Source organism: Cynoglossus semilaevis, chromosome 19 (assembly GCF_000523025.1).
Source record: "Cynoglossus semilaevis isolate Cse_v1.0 chromosome 19, Cse_v1.0, whole genome shotgun sequence".
Lineage (NCBI taxonomy): Eukaryota > Metazoa > Chordata > Actinopteri > Pleuronectiformes > Cynoglossidae > Cynoglossus > Cynoglossus semilaevis.
This window is the reverse complement of record NC_024325.1, coordinates 9034609-9046633: the sequence shown is the minus strand read 5'-3', so window position 1 is coordinate 9046633 and position 12025 is coordinate 9034609. Positions and strand designations below refer to the sequence as shown.

Sequence of the window (12025 nt, the reverse complement as noted above, 5' to 3'; positions counted from 1 at the left end):
ACCATGGGGCGCCCACTACTGGATCTGAGTGGGTTTGCATATATTTTACAGAGTTTATGTTTAAGGGACTGAAGTAGGAACTCTGTCACTGGTTCTTCACGATAAAAATAAAAAAGTTATTTGTTTTCCTCCTAAAATAAGACAATTTTTACTCAGGTTTTACAATGAAAATAGTAATTTGTTTCTAATGACATAAACAACTGTAATTTAACTAAGTCATTGACCTGGAGACATTCCAAATCTCCACTGTATTTGAACTAATTTTAATGCATTAAATTATTTGTTGTTAATATTTTAATATTTCTCTCTGGTAAACCCATGGCAAAAAAAAATTAAAAGCAGATAGTCTTTTTCAATTTAATTCAAGTATTTTAATTAAAAAAGTATTATTATCTTATAAATTAGATTATTTAAATTTAATCTTAGTTGATAACCACAAACCAGGGGGAGGTGTAACATCTTTGATGCTTAAAGTGCTGTGTAAATATCATAGATATAAATAAAATATAATTACAGACTTTTACAAAAACACTTTTATTCTTTCAGGTATTCAAAGTAATATCAAAGATCACATAATAATATACAGAAAGACAAAGAGAAACCACAGCTGAATTAACGTGTCGTCATCCTGGATTTGGTGATGACATCATGTTACTCTGCTGTGGACCATGAGGAAAAACTAAACCAAAAAAAACCCCATTTGTGTTCAAGACTTTACTGCCGTATCTCTGGATTTGTAGATTACTCCTCTGCTCTTCAACTCTCGCACAACACCTGCAAAAAAGGACAAAAATTAAATACCTGACAATATAAAAAAAAACAAGATATAATTTTTCCTTCTAAACTAATTGTATCATCCATATACAGATTGGCTCTGACATAGTATTACCATTTAACACTACATAATAACCTTAACATAACATATTCAAATACATGGATTAACACAGTTCTTCAGTCAATCTGAGGTTCAAAACAAATGTGATCTGATCTGGACACCTACATGGAGCATGTAGCCATACTATACACAGTTCTGTGTTATTAGATATGCATTGTAAACAAAACAGAGGGCAGTAGTCAAGTTTAACTACCTGGAGGTAATCTGCCAGTCACTGATACAGCATATACACCAGGCTTGAAGTTACCTGCCAACAACAACAAAATATCAGCAATAAAACAGGGGTTATATCCCCCCCCTTTCCCCAAAGCTTACCTGTGTACTGCGTTTTGTTCTTTTTTTTACTTCGTACTAATCATATATAAAAATCCATCATTATTATTGATTAAAGACACATTCTCACCTATCCTCTGCCATTTTGCCACCCAGCTGTCTTCTGGACTCATCATGGCTACAACGCTGAAAACATAATGTCATAGGTAGTTACCAACGGGGACAAAAAACATTAAAATTTTTTTTTTAAAAAACAGCATTTAACTCCTGTGTATTAATAACAACAACTCAAGATGTTTACCCATCAAACGAGGAACTCGTGCATTCGTAAACCATCTCCCGGTTCCCCTTCATCTGGAGATAGGACTCACAGTTGTCGCAGCCGTCGTATTCAAACTGGTCAATAGTCTGAAGAAGAAAATGAAAAGCTGTAGAAAAGCAGTAATGAAGCCTAAACCTTTCTCTCACCAGTGCATACCCGTGGTTCTTCTATTGATCACACCTAAGGTTAGAAGACTTACATTATGTGTGAAGTATGTATATTTTAAAGTGCAGTGCAGTACTGACTAGATTAGCATTAGCATGGCGTAGTATTCAGTTTCTCTCACATTCCATGACTTACCTTCACCAACGAACAAAGGAGACATGCTCTCAAGTGTCTCAAGTCCTTAGGTACAGTTTCCAATGCCATAGTTTACGGATTCTACAGTGAAATGGTGAATTAAAAGACTTAACACGACCTAATAGGAAATGTTTTGTTTTCGTCGCAGCTAGAAATACGTCACGAGGGTCCTAAACATAGTAGTCCTTTAATTATGCCCGTTAAATGACGTGGGACGTAATGTTACGTTGCAACGTGATGCAACGCATGTTAAACACCAATAACCGTTAAAAATAAAAATCCCTTTTCATATCCTTCTAATAAAATCTTTGCATCTATTAGATCTATTTCTGAACAAGTATCCAAGCGAAAAGTGATGTTTTTGTCAACCATAAAATTGTCGTAAAGTATTTAATATGGTTAATGCAAAACATCTGTATTAAATTTCAAGTAATTAGAACATGGCATATGTTAGTGGGTAGAGATGTCACCAAACTGCCTGTAATGACATTTCTAATCACTTTTATCTGGTGCTGCTTCCTGAAAGGTTGAGAAAGATGTGATGTGAGGTCTTTTCTTCTGTCTCCTAAAAAACAAATGTCACAGCAAGACAGAGGTCCTACTTGAAAATAAACCAATGAGTAAATAAATTAATAATAAAACAAATACAAACTGAAACAAAGAGATAAAAGAATAAAAGGACAAAAGCATCTCTTCGAGTCTGGCAGAATTAAGAACAGGACAGGAGATCAAAGCACTCATTTTACCATTAGACTCGAGAATAGCAGTTAGTAGAAAAAAGACCAACTGATGTAATACTCACATGATACATACAATACTGTCTACACTGTGCTGTGTGAATCCTAACTATTAGCCAAAATTCTTAGGACAATGTCAGAGAGGTAAGTCAGTATTCTTCTGAACTTTTTTTTAAATGTTGATACATTTCCTATGATGAATTATTTTGAAATAATAATAAATAAACACAGTTAGCATTTTTCTTTGTTTTAATTATGTTTCCAAAGTTTTGCCATCCTGAATGATAGAAAAAAATTGGCCAATATTGATGTTTGGCTGTTTTATCTTTGAAGTTTAACAGTTTTAACATATCCTTTTTCTCCTTTTTCTTTTTTTTTATTATAGCTGCACAAACAAAACCATGGATAGTGATATTGGTACACTTCCAGACAATGTCAACCCTGGTACCTTCCCTGCCAAACTGTGGCGTTTGGTGAGCAACCCAGAAAACACATCAATCTGCTGGGACCAGCTGGGTGAGACCATCCTAATTAATGAAGAACTCTTCAAGTCCCAGATCTTGTCTCCTTCCCCCAGGGTTTCAGACAACCCTGACTCCTTCAAAACTACCAAATTCTGTAGCTTTGTGCGTCAGCTAAACCTGTACGGCTTCAAGAAAAACATTCGAACTGTCAAAGTGAACATACCATTTGAAAATGAAACATATCACTGTTTTTACCATAAAAATTTCAACCGAAACCGTCCTGAGCTTATTGCAGATCTGAAGAGACTCACTGCTGATAACAAGGCTAAACTGAGTGCTGGACTGAAAGTCAGTCACAGACCGTGGACCAGGTGCAGTGGAAGTGGCGAATGCAAAAACAAAAAAAGTAAAAAGAAATCTCTCTGACCAATGCCTAGAGCTACTTACTATAGATCAGATGTGCTTGATGCTAGACACCCACAATTGCATTCTTTTCTGTTTCTGCAGGGACTACAGTAGTGACTCCAACTCATCCTTATTGTTCAGATAAAGCACAGGCCGCAACAACAAACAATTCAACTCCAGTCTACCCATTATACCTGATGAACAGCAGCAACAACGCTGCAGCGCTGCCAGAAATACCAGTTCCTTTAAACCAGCAAAACACAGCAGTTTCATGCTCAGGTCCTGTGCACATTCAGCAGTCTTTTCCAACCTACTCAAACCACGGGATCCCAAATTTCAGCAGCTATGATGTCCAAACAGCTCAGGACCCAGCTGGCCTTTATTCTCCATGTAAGCAAAACATAGGATCATTTAGTAAGAAAATGCACTTTTACCAAACTGACATGAGGAAACAGGATGTGCTGAGGGAGAACTACATTAAATAAAATAAATCAAACCAGTACCAGTGGCTATGTATTATGCATCAAATATTAAAAGGTGTAAAAATTAATTATTTGTTTCTTCTCGAAGGTTTCCAGTACTACCCTGCCAACATCTTAACATCCCACATGGCAGGAAGTGGACTTCAGTTGAGGCCATTTGCTCCCTATCACTGCTATCAGGTAGCTGGATCGTCCTCTGTCTATTCTCTCTGTGAAACGACAAACATTTCTACCTCTGCTTTTCTCTGATGTAAGGCCATTGCGTTGAACCTGCTTGTTCTGCTGCGTTCATTAGCTTGGTTCGTTTCCTTCCGCTAATATAGTACCAAACAGCAGGGTCAGGTTTTCTGTAAAGGTCAAAAGCACAAACATTGACGTAGCAGTAAGATAACATTCTGTGGATATGGAGAAGTTGGAAACTCTGGACTAAAAGACCAGTTATTCCCAATCACTGTACCGATGCACACTAGAGCGCCGTGAGAGATCATTAGGTGTGCCACGGAAAAAGATCCAATTTTACTTTCACTATCTAAAAACTAATATTTATTTATTGCAATTTATTTTGTTGGTCATTGCATAGTAACAGGCAGAACAATTAAATACTCTTCCACTAGATGGCAGCAGATGGCTATGAAAACATTGTCTTTCTTCAATTCCTGCAAGTATATCCACGTTGTCTTCAACTAAACAGGTTGAGATTTCACATTGAGTTAGTAAATTGTGAGTCAGTTTGAAGTAAACGATTATTTTATGTCATTACATATCATTTTTGTTTGGTGGTGTTCCCTTTTTTTGTTTAGTTTTTTTAATAAAAAATGTGTTGTGCCTCAGAAAAGGTTAGGAAACACTGCTGTAGACCACAACCAGGAATTACATAAACTTTTTTTTCCAGATGGCTGAAAAATTGATGCCACCTCCAACCAACAGCTTATCTGTTAAACTTCCGAACCCAGAGACAGCAGATAATGGGTTTCATCACATCAACCAGGAAATCATCACGGACAATTACCTGTCACATGACACACACAGGGTGGGTACTTTTAAGGATGTTTCAAGTCATGGCTGAATGCAGGCCGTCATCAGTTAACATCAAAGTGCATTAAAGACTGTCAGCGCCACCAACAGTCTTTCAGTAAAATGACCTAATGTAGTTTGTACAGAGTTTTGTACGTATACAACCATTGTGTAAAAAATATGCTCAAAATACACACTGAAAACAGGGATATTTTGTCAATAATGTACTTTACTGAATGTTACTTTGTCAGATGGACAGTGGTGGTCCAAAGAGCACTGAGGTTTTAGACGTCAAGCATGGAGACCCCGCTCGCTTTGATTCAAGCATGGCTCCCGACAGCAGCACGAGCACTCCAATGCAGGTGATTCCCTAAAATACTGCTGCTGCTACTAGTACTATTACAACTATTATTATTATTGGTTCAGAATCCAATTAGTCAATGGTAATAAATTTGCTGACTGTTTGTCTTTCTCCTTTCACATCCAAATCTGTTGATTTGCAGGCCTGTACCAGGAAGGCTTGATGAGATCTTTTTTCTTTTCTTCAGTTTTTTTTTATCCTTTCATGTGATTTGTCATTTTAAAGTTTTAAAGTATGTCGTCAATAATGTTTGCATTTGTATTCAATTTTATTGTGTCTTTGGTTTGGATATGAATCTCTGATGCGTCACTTTAAAGATGCCTTGACTGTTGTCTTTTTCAGACATGTTGTCAAAAAGTAAACCAATCATGTGTATTTTTGAAGAAGGCAAAAATAATAAATTTTTAACAATTTACAATTAACTGAATCTATACAAAATATACTGTTTGAGGGTTACTGCGGCCGAAGGTTAATCATACTCATCATTAGAAAGATCTCAGCAGTGAGTCATCACTTTTCAAGTGTACTTTGACCACATTACATTCATAAAGGTCAGCTGTGGTTGGATACACTGTTGCCTGTTTGATTGGTCTAGCTGCGACTAGAGTTGCTGTGAAAGAATAACGAGTCAAATGTCGCAGGTGAAATTGTAACCATGGTGATCTACAACAATAACTTAAAGCTGGAAGAAACACTGTTATCTAAGGGTTTCTTTTTTATTTAGACCAATATAATACTTAAGAAAAACACACACTGTGACCTGATGTCTTTGAGAAGATCTGCAATTTACCTGGTGGAAAGAAAATACACAATACTATGTATATCTGTTATCTTCTGATGACGTTGTGGCAAATAAAGTACAGTAAATGATAGAGTGAGATCTGCTTTCTGATTTAGACACAAGTCAGTAACTTGACACAAACTTGACACAAACACAGCCATACCAGTACCCCTCCTCTGTGACACACATTAATACGTCTATATACATTTCAACTGAACCACTTTGACTGTATTATCTGTGTGGTACAAGAGTCCCAATTCTACTCCCTTTCTTCAGACGTGTGCTGCCCTGTTTTCAAACCACTTTAATTCAAACAAATATACCTGAAAAATCTGCTAATCCAATCAACCTGCGACATCCACTAGTTATTTTCTGCCACTAGGGGGCTCTCATAACATAATTAAAAACATCAGAGGTATTTTTAAAAAAGCCCTTACAAAACAAGTGTAAGAAACATAACACTAATGGACCCCACATATTAACAGGGGGAGAGAGTCTTTGATCCTTTGATGCAACAAAGCAAATAAAAGAGCTCCTCCAACTGTCAGCAATGCAACTGCCATGAAACTTCACTACAAGTCAAAGTAAGTTGTACAAGAGAGACCTGGGAGAAACCTTTTATAGATTTTGGTAACTGGGGGTAATTAATATTCTTAGAGAAACACTTATTATTATTTATTATGTTTTTGTTCAATGAAAGTTTTAGCAAAGCTCTTATCAGTTTCTTAAAATGTTTAATTGTTTGCTATTTAATTGTTGGTAAACATTAAGCCAATTATCAGACGTCTGTTGGCTATTTTTTTATGCTTAGTTTACATAGATTAAACAGGTTTGTTTGTAGCATAAACCTCATGTGTTTAAAATAAAAATATTAATATATACGTACAATGTAGTATTTTTCTAATGTCTTAGCCTTCCTAACCCAGTAGCCCACTCTAGGATTTAACAAATTATTTAAATCATTTCTTGATCTTGCTGTGTTCACTAAACATTAACCTGACGTTTCCTCTGTTTTCAGTCGCACATCCAAACATGGAGGCTGGTCTAACTGTGCTCCCAGAGAACATCAATCCCAGCACTTTTCCAGCCAAATTATGGCGTCTGGTGAACAACCCAGCTAGCACAGCCATATGTTGGGACCACCTGGGTAAGGCTATTGTCATCAACCAGGAACGTTTTGAGTCACAGATTTTGTCGTCCACCAGTAGTCCCAACCTGGACAACACTGGCTCCTTCAAAACAACCAATTTCTGCAGCTTTGTGCGTCAACTCAACTTGTACGGCTTTAAGAAAATCAGTCCCGTGGCTGGGGGCACCTTATCGAGTAACAGTGGCACATACCACTGTTTTTTCCACAAAAACTTCAACAGAAACCATCCGGAGCTTGTTGCAGATCTGAGGAGACTCACTGCTGACAATAAGGCCAAACTCAGCGCTGGTCTCAAAGTCAGTCATAGACCGTGGAGCTCTCGAAGAGGAAGTGGTGAAGAAAAAGACAGCGGTGTAAAGAAAAGTAGTGTGTCACCTCAGAGCCCGACGACTCCCAACTGTCTGGATACAGCTCCGACTAAAACAGCTCATGCTGCGACTCCAGTCTACCCACTGTACCTGATGACCAGCCATGTTGAAGGCATAGTGCTAACAGATCAACCAGTAACTTTAAACCAGTACACTACCAGAATACTCCCGTGTTCAAATGTAATACTCATAAAACAGACGTTACCTGTGGGACTGACCCAACAAAGTCCCAACCTGACCAGTGATTATACTGGTCCTGGACTGAACCAGCCTGGACTGAACCAGCCTGGACTGAACAAGCCTGGACTGAACCAGCCTGGACTAAACCAGCCTGGCCTCTATTCTCCATGTGAGTATGACACATGTGTTCTGAAGTCTATTTGAAGCACATAACCATGAAGTGTTTCCACTGTCACCAGCGACATTTATTGCTGGAAATCATGAGGATGTTTTTAATTCACGTTGACAATTATACAAATGTAGAATATAGAAAAATAAAATACTATTAAATTATAGAATACTGTAAATGGATTGATGACGATTGCAAAATAGTCATCAATTGATTGATTAAATTTAGATTCTTAAGATTTTGATAGTTTGAGGTGCGCTGATTTGATCCTCTCCTGTCTGGCGCCGAACATTTCTATTATTTTGGTTAGAGAGGCCGCTCTACTATGCTACAACCCATAATGTTAAACTTTTTTTTTTTTTTTAAGGTTTTCAGTCCTACCATGCAAATCTAGAATCGTTGCAAATGACAGCTAGTGGACTTGACCGTAAGCCCTTTTCTCCACCCTCTAACCAGGTAGGAGGAATACAGTCTGTTTTCCCTGATACTCAACATTGCTGTCTTTGTCTAAAATGTTTGGTTGTTGTTGTTCTTGTTTTTTTTTTTGTTTGTTTTTTTTTGACAGCATTGCATAGCAGTTGACGACCACCAGGATCTGCTGTGTAAAACTTTTCAGATTGCTGAGGAATTGATGCCACTTGCTGTTGGTAACGGCCCAGTTAGAGTTGAAACCTCAGAGGAAACTTTTTGATTTTACAAGACAGAAAGATGTTTGGAAGACGACAAACTCCACTACTCTACGTGATAAACTTTTGAACATTAACTTGAATTAATCCTACCTATAAAACAAAAGGAGACACTCAACCATGTTTTAATGCTGAACTTAAGCAGTTAGTGTCATTGCAACATTTGTTTTATTACTTTTATTGTTTTGTTTTCTTCACGTTCTATGTTGATTTGACATTATAATTACCAATTTTCCATCTGTTTTTATGTACGTACTGTAAATCCTGTCCATGTGCACTGTATTTTATAAACTTGGATTCAGTTTTCCATTATTTCGAAAAAGTAGTGTTTTAATGTACAATGTCAATGAAACTAACAACCTAACGCACTTCTTCATCAGTCTTTACAGTCTTTTCAATGTTAGATGACCCTCCAGCAGGGAGCAAAGTATGAAGAAATAAAGCTCACTAAAGTAACATATCGGTGAGAGCTAGTGATGTCTCGATATTACAATTAATTGCGGTATTAAGCACTACGGTTAATTTATCGTTACGTTTCCGAAATACCGTAAATAATGTACCGGAACTATAGTTAAGCGCAACTCTAACGGAACGAAAATAAAGTTACACAACACCCGCGCGTTGCCGCGTGTGTTGCTTTGTTTTCTGTCCCTATAAGTTCCAGAACAGAGGCGTGACCACATGGGGAAATGGCAGAAAAAGAGTTATTCCCTCACACAGCGCATTAAATCAGTCGTGTTGGGTTAGTTTGGCTACAGAAGAAAATGACCAGGGTGTCGTCGTGGATGGCGGCTTACCAGCATTTATATCATGCCACAAAATGAGGACGCAGATCCAACATGTTTCATCACCTGCGGATAAACCACCTGACAATCCTCGCTAAATAAAAGGTATACACATTAACTGGGTCAAATTACGTCAATGCTTTCCTAACGTAATGTTGAATTGGTAGAACATTAAGTGTTAGCGTGACAAGCTACACGACATTCGCCTAACGCTACATTATACTGTTCGTGTTATGTAAACATGACTCTTTTTAAAAAATTTAAACTTATTTAATCTGTTTTGTTAGAAAGTGTCGGTGTGCAGTGAGCTGTAAAACACCACTATGTCGTCTGTTCTCCAAGTCAGTGAACATTTAGCATTAGCTCCTTTAGCTTTCTCCCACCAGTGAGTTACGTTAGGCTACCATGGGATGTCCGTTCCATTTAGAACTAATTTGTATGTCTATTACTATTGTGTTTTCAACATAACCAATAAAGGAACCACAAATAATAAACTTGTTTTATGTGGCCACAAAAATTAGACAATTAAAATTAATTCTGAACTTAAAAGGTCACTTTCTGAGCTACATCTTAGTACAGTTTACGTGTTCCGATTTACGTGTATACATACACAACAAATGTAATTTGTACCAAAAACAATGAACATGCGATTTTTTTTTAATTATTATTCTTTAGGTTTTTCTTACCTATAAAATAATTAGAAATGACAAAGATCTAATAAGAGTGCAAGTGAGCTGAGTTGTACATTTAAAAACTACAAACTATTGTGGTATTCTATAGACGTGTTAAAGGAACAGAAAGGCAGAACCTACATTTAAATAGCTGGGCCTAAAATAAGATTATCCTGTTTCAATTACCAGCAATTACCACTGGCTGTATTGTGGTTCTAGATCAAAGCTGAGGTCATCAGGATTAAAGCGTAGGTAAGTTACTTCAAAGGAGGTTAAAGGGACATGCATAGATAAAGATGAAAGAAAATACTGAAGTGTTTGAACTGAATGGAAGTGCGAGCAAGGTAATAGTTTGTGTGAAAAACACAAGACACAATATGTTTCTAACTTGAACATTTCAGCAATTAGCAAAATAATGTAAGAAAAAATTTCAACCCACTCAGGTGTCAAGCTGCTCATTTCTTATTTGAAATTATAATATTCTATATTCTCATTCCACCACACTAGTCACTTGAAGTTAACCCTTTTTCTTCTTTTTGTACAGTCAGACAAACTAAAGTATGGATACCAGTGGAGTTTCACTCCCTGTCAACATCAACCCCAGCTCTTTCCCAGCCAAATTAGTAAACAACCCGGCCAAGACGTCGATCTCCTGGGACCGCTTCAGTGAAGCCATATCCATTCATCAGGAGCTCTTCATGTTGCAGGTCCTGTCGCCTAGCAGCAGCGCTACATCGGGCAGTGCTAACACCTTTAAAACCAAAAACTTCAGCAGCTTTGTGCGCCAGCTCCACAACTATGGCTTTAAGAAAACCAGTAGAGTTACTAGATTTTACACACCACGTAGGACTTATCACTATTTTTACCACCAAAACTTCAAGCGACACCATCCTGAGCTTGTTGTAGCTCTAAGGAGAGTCACTGCTGAAAGCAAGACCAAGTCACAGGTCCTGGACTTAATGTATGGAGGACGGTGGTGATTGGGAAGAACGATGCGTTGGAGGTGGAAAAAGTAAGTATATATTGTGTTTTATTGTGCACTGGAGAGAACAATTGGAGCCTTTTCTTTTATACATTGTAGCACAACAGCCGTTTTCTTTGGACATACACGTACAGATAGATAATGAAGTTATGATTGTCTTGTTGCTTTTTCCTGTTTCTGCAGACTTGTCAGCACTGAGCCCATTGCTTCTTATGTTACTGTCCAGATGCTAGAGATGGAGCTACCAGGTAGGAGAAAAGAATGTTAGAGATGGAGCTACCAGGTAGGAGAAAGAGAGGAAGGCCAAAGAGGTGATATATGGATGTAGTGAGGGAGGACATGCTGATAGTTGGAGTCAGAGTAGAAGATGCAGAGAACAGGGAGAGATGGAAATCAATGATTTGCTGTGGCAACCCCTGAAAAACTAAAAAGGGACAAAGCCGAAAGAAAAAGAAGAAAGTTACTGTCCAGATGCAGCTCAGCTTGGAACAGCTAACAAAAGACCTTTTACAACAAACCACATTTAGGACAAGATTATTATGGCCTTCATTTAAACAGTGAACATGACATATCTAAAAATGTTGTGATGACTGCAGAAACCAAGTTCCTCTAGATTTGTTATAAGGTTACAGTAGGTAGCGAAAATATAAATAACATCTCTATATAATCTTTTTTCACTCGGTTCATAATTCGGAATCTTGTTACGACCTGCAAAATCAAAAAGTCAAATATGAAATTAAGACATATTTGACATATTTTTTTATCATCTTAGATTTTTATTTTGTTATTTTAAAACTTCAACCTGGCAAAAATAAATGTTAAAAAAAAAAAAAACTGTCAACAATTTCTATTTCTAGATGTCAAGGTAGAGTTCTTCTATCGCTTTACACAATGGGGCATTGATTGGTCCGTTACTGGTCTTCCCTCTGTCATTAGATAAAGAGAGCCCCAGATGACGTAATCAATTACGATTCGAAGATAAATGCCCATGTCAGCCTGT

The 12025-nt window shown here is 37.3% G+C and overlaps 3 protein-coding genes across 7 annotated transcripts; 2 read left to right on the top strand and 1 right to left on the bottom strand.

Moving 5' to 3' along the window:
* Positions 1–515: 515 nt before the first annotated feature.
* supt4h1 (SPT4 homolog, DSIF elongation factor subunit) lies at positions 516–2395 on the bottom strand. The gene is made up of 5 exons (XM_025065909.1): positions 1791–2395; positions 1470–1576; positions 1299–1354; positions 1089–1142; positions 516–774 (listed from the first exon to the last, which is right to left on the bottom strand). The coding sequence occupies exons 1-5, from the start codon at positions 1857–1859 to the stop codon at positions 707–709; spliced, it is 354 nt and encodes a 117-aa protein (XP_024921677.1). The 5' UTR covers positions 1860–2395; the 3' UTR covers positions 516–706.
* On the top strand, positions 1559–6125 carry LOC103395175 (heat shock factor protein 5-like). 3 transcript variants are annotated; one of them, XM_025065908.1, is made up of 7 exons: positions 1559–1675; positions 2913–3397; positions 3499–3786; positions 3967–4058; positions 4771–4908; positions 5144–5254; positions 5396–6125. In XM_025065908.1, exons 2-7 carry the CDS (start codon positions 2929–2931, stop codon positions 5414–5416), a joined length of 1119 nt encoding a protein of 372 aa, XP_024921676.1. In that variant the 5' UTR covers positions 1559–1675; positions 2913–2928; the 3' UTR covers positions 5417–6125. The 3 variants fall into 3 exon arrangements, with proteins under 3 accessions (XP_024921676.1, XP_008331012.1, XP_016897188.1); XM_008332790.3 differs by lacking the exon at positions 1559–1675 and adding an exon at positions 2509–2671; XM_017041699.2 differs by lacking the exons at positions 1559–1675; positions 3499–3786 and adding an exon at positions 2509–2671 and having other exon boundaries at positions 2913–3043.
* Positions 6126–6245: 120 nt separating this feature from the next.
* LOC103395174 (heat shock factor protein 5-like) lies at positions 6246–10665 on the top strand. 3 transcript variants are annotated; one of them, XM_008332788.3, is made up of 5 exons: positions 6246–6618; positions 7053–7901; positions 8269–8357; positions 8467–9477; positions 10588–10665. In XM_008332788.3, exons 2-4 carry the CDS (start codon positions 7067–7069, stop codon positions 8590–8592), a joined length of 1050 nt encoding a protein of 349 aa, XP_008331010.1. In that variant the 5' UTR covers positions 6246–6618; positions 7053–7066; the 3' UTR covers positions 8593–9477; positions 10588–10665. The 3 variants fall into 3 exon arrangements, with proteins under 3 accessions (XP_008331010.1, XP_008331011.1, XP_016897189.1); XM_008332789.3 differs by lacking the exon at positions 6246–6618 and adding an exon at positions 6624–6664; XM_017041700.2 differs by lacking the exon at positions 6246–6618 and adding an exon at positions 6627–6674.
* Positions 10666–12025: the final 1360 nt, after the last annotated feature.

Excerpts from the sequence above, each read along its gene's own strand:
- LOC103395175 (XM_008332790.3), top strand. Across the intron at positions 3,787-3,966 it reads AGCTGGCCTTTATTCTCCAT|GTTTCCAGTACTACCCTGCC; the intron begins GTAAGCAAAACA and ends TTCTTCTCGAAG. Across the intron at positions 4,909-5,143 it reads TGTCACATGACACACACAGG|ATGGACAGTGGTGGTCCAAA; the intron begins GTGGGTACTTTT and ends TTACTTTGTCAG.
- supt4h1 (XM_025065909.1), bottom strand. The coding sequence starts at position 1,859 with ATGGCATTGGAAACTGTACCTAAGGACTTGAGACACTTGAGAGCATGT. Across the intron at positions 1,577-1,790 it reads TCCTTTGTTCGTTGGTGAAG|ACTATTGACCAGTTTGAATA; the intron begins GTAAGTCATGGA and ends TTTCTTCTTCAG. Across the intron at positions 1,143-1,298 it reads GGCAAAATGGCAGAGGATAG|GTAACTTCAAGCCTGGTGTA; the intron begins GTGAGAATGTGT and ends TGTTGTTGGCAG.
- LOC103395174 (XM_008332788.3), top strand. The coding sequence starts at position 7,067 with ATGGAGGCTGGTCTAACTGTGCTCCCAGAGAACATCAATCCCAGCACT. Across the intron at positions 7,902-8,268 it reads GCCTGGCCTCTATTCTCCAT|GTTTTCAGTCCTACCATGCA; the intron begins GTGAGTATGACA and ends TTTTTTTTTAAG. Across the intron at positions 8,358-8,466 it reads TTTCTCCACCCTCTAACCAG|CATTGCATAGCAGTTGACGA; the intron begins GTAGGAGGAATA and ends TTTTTTTGACAG.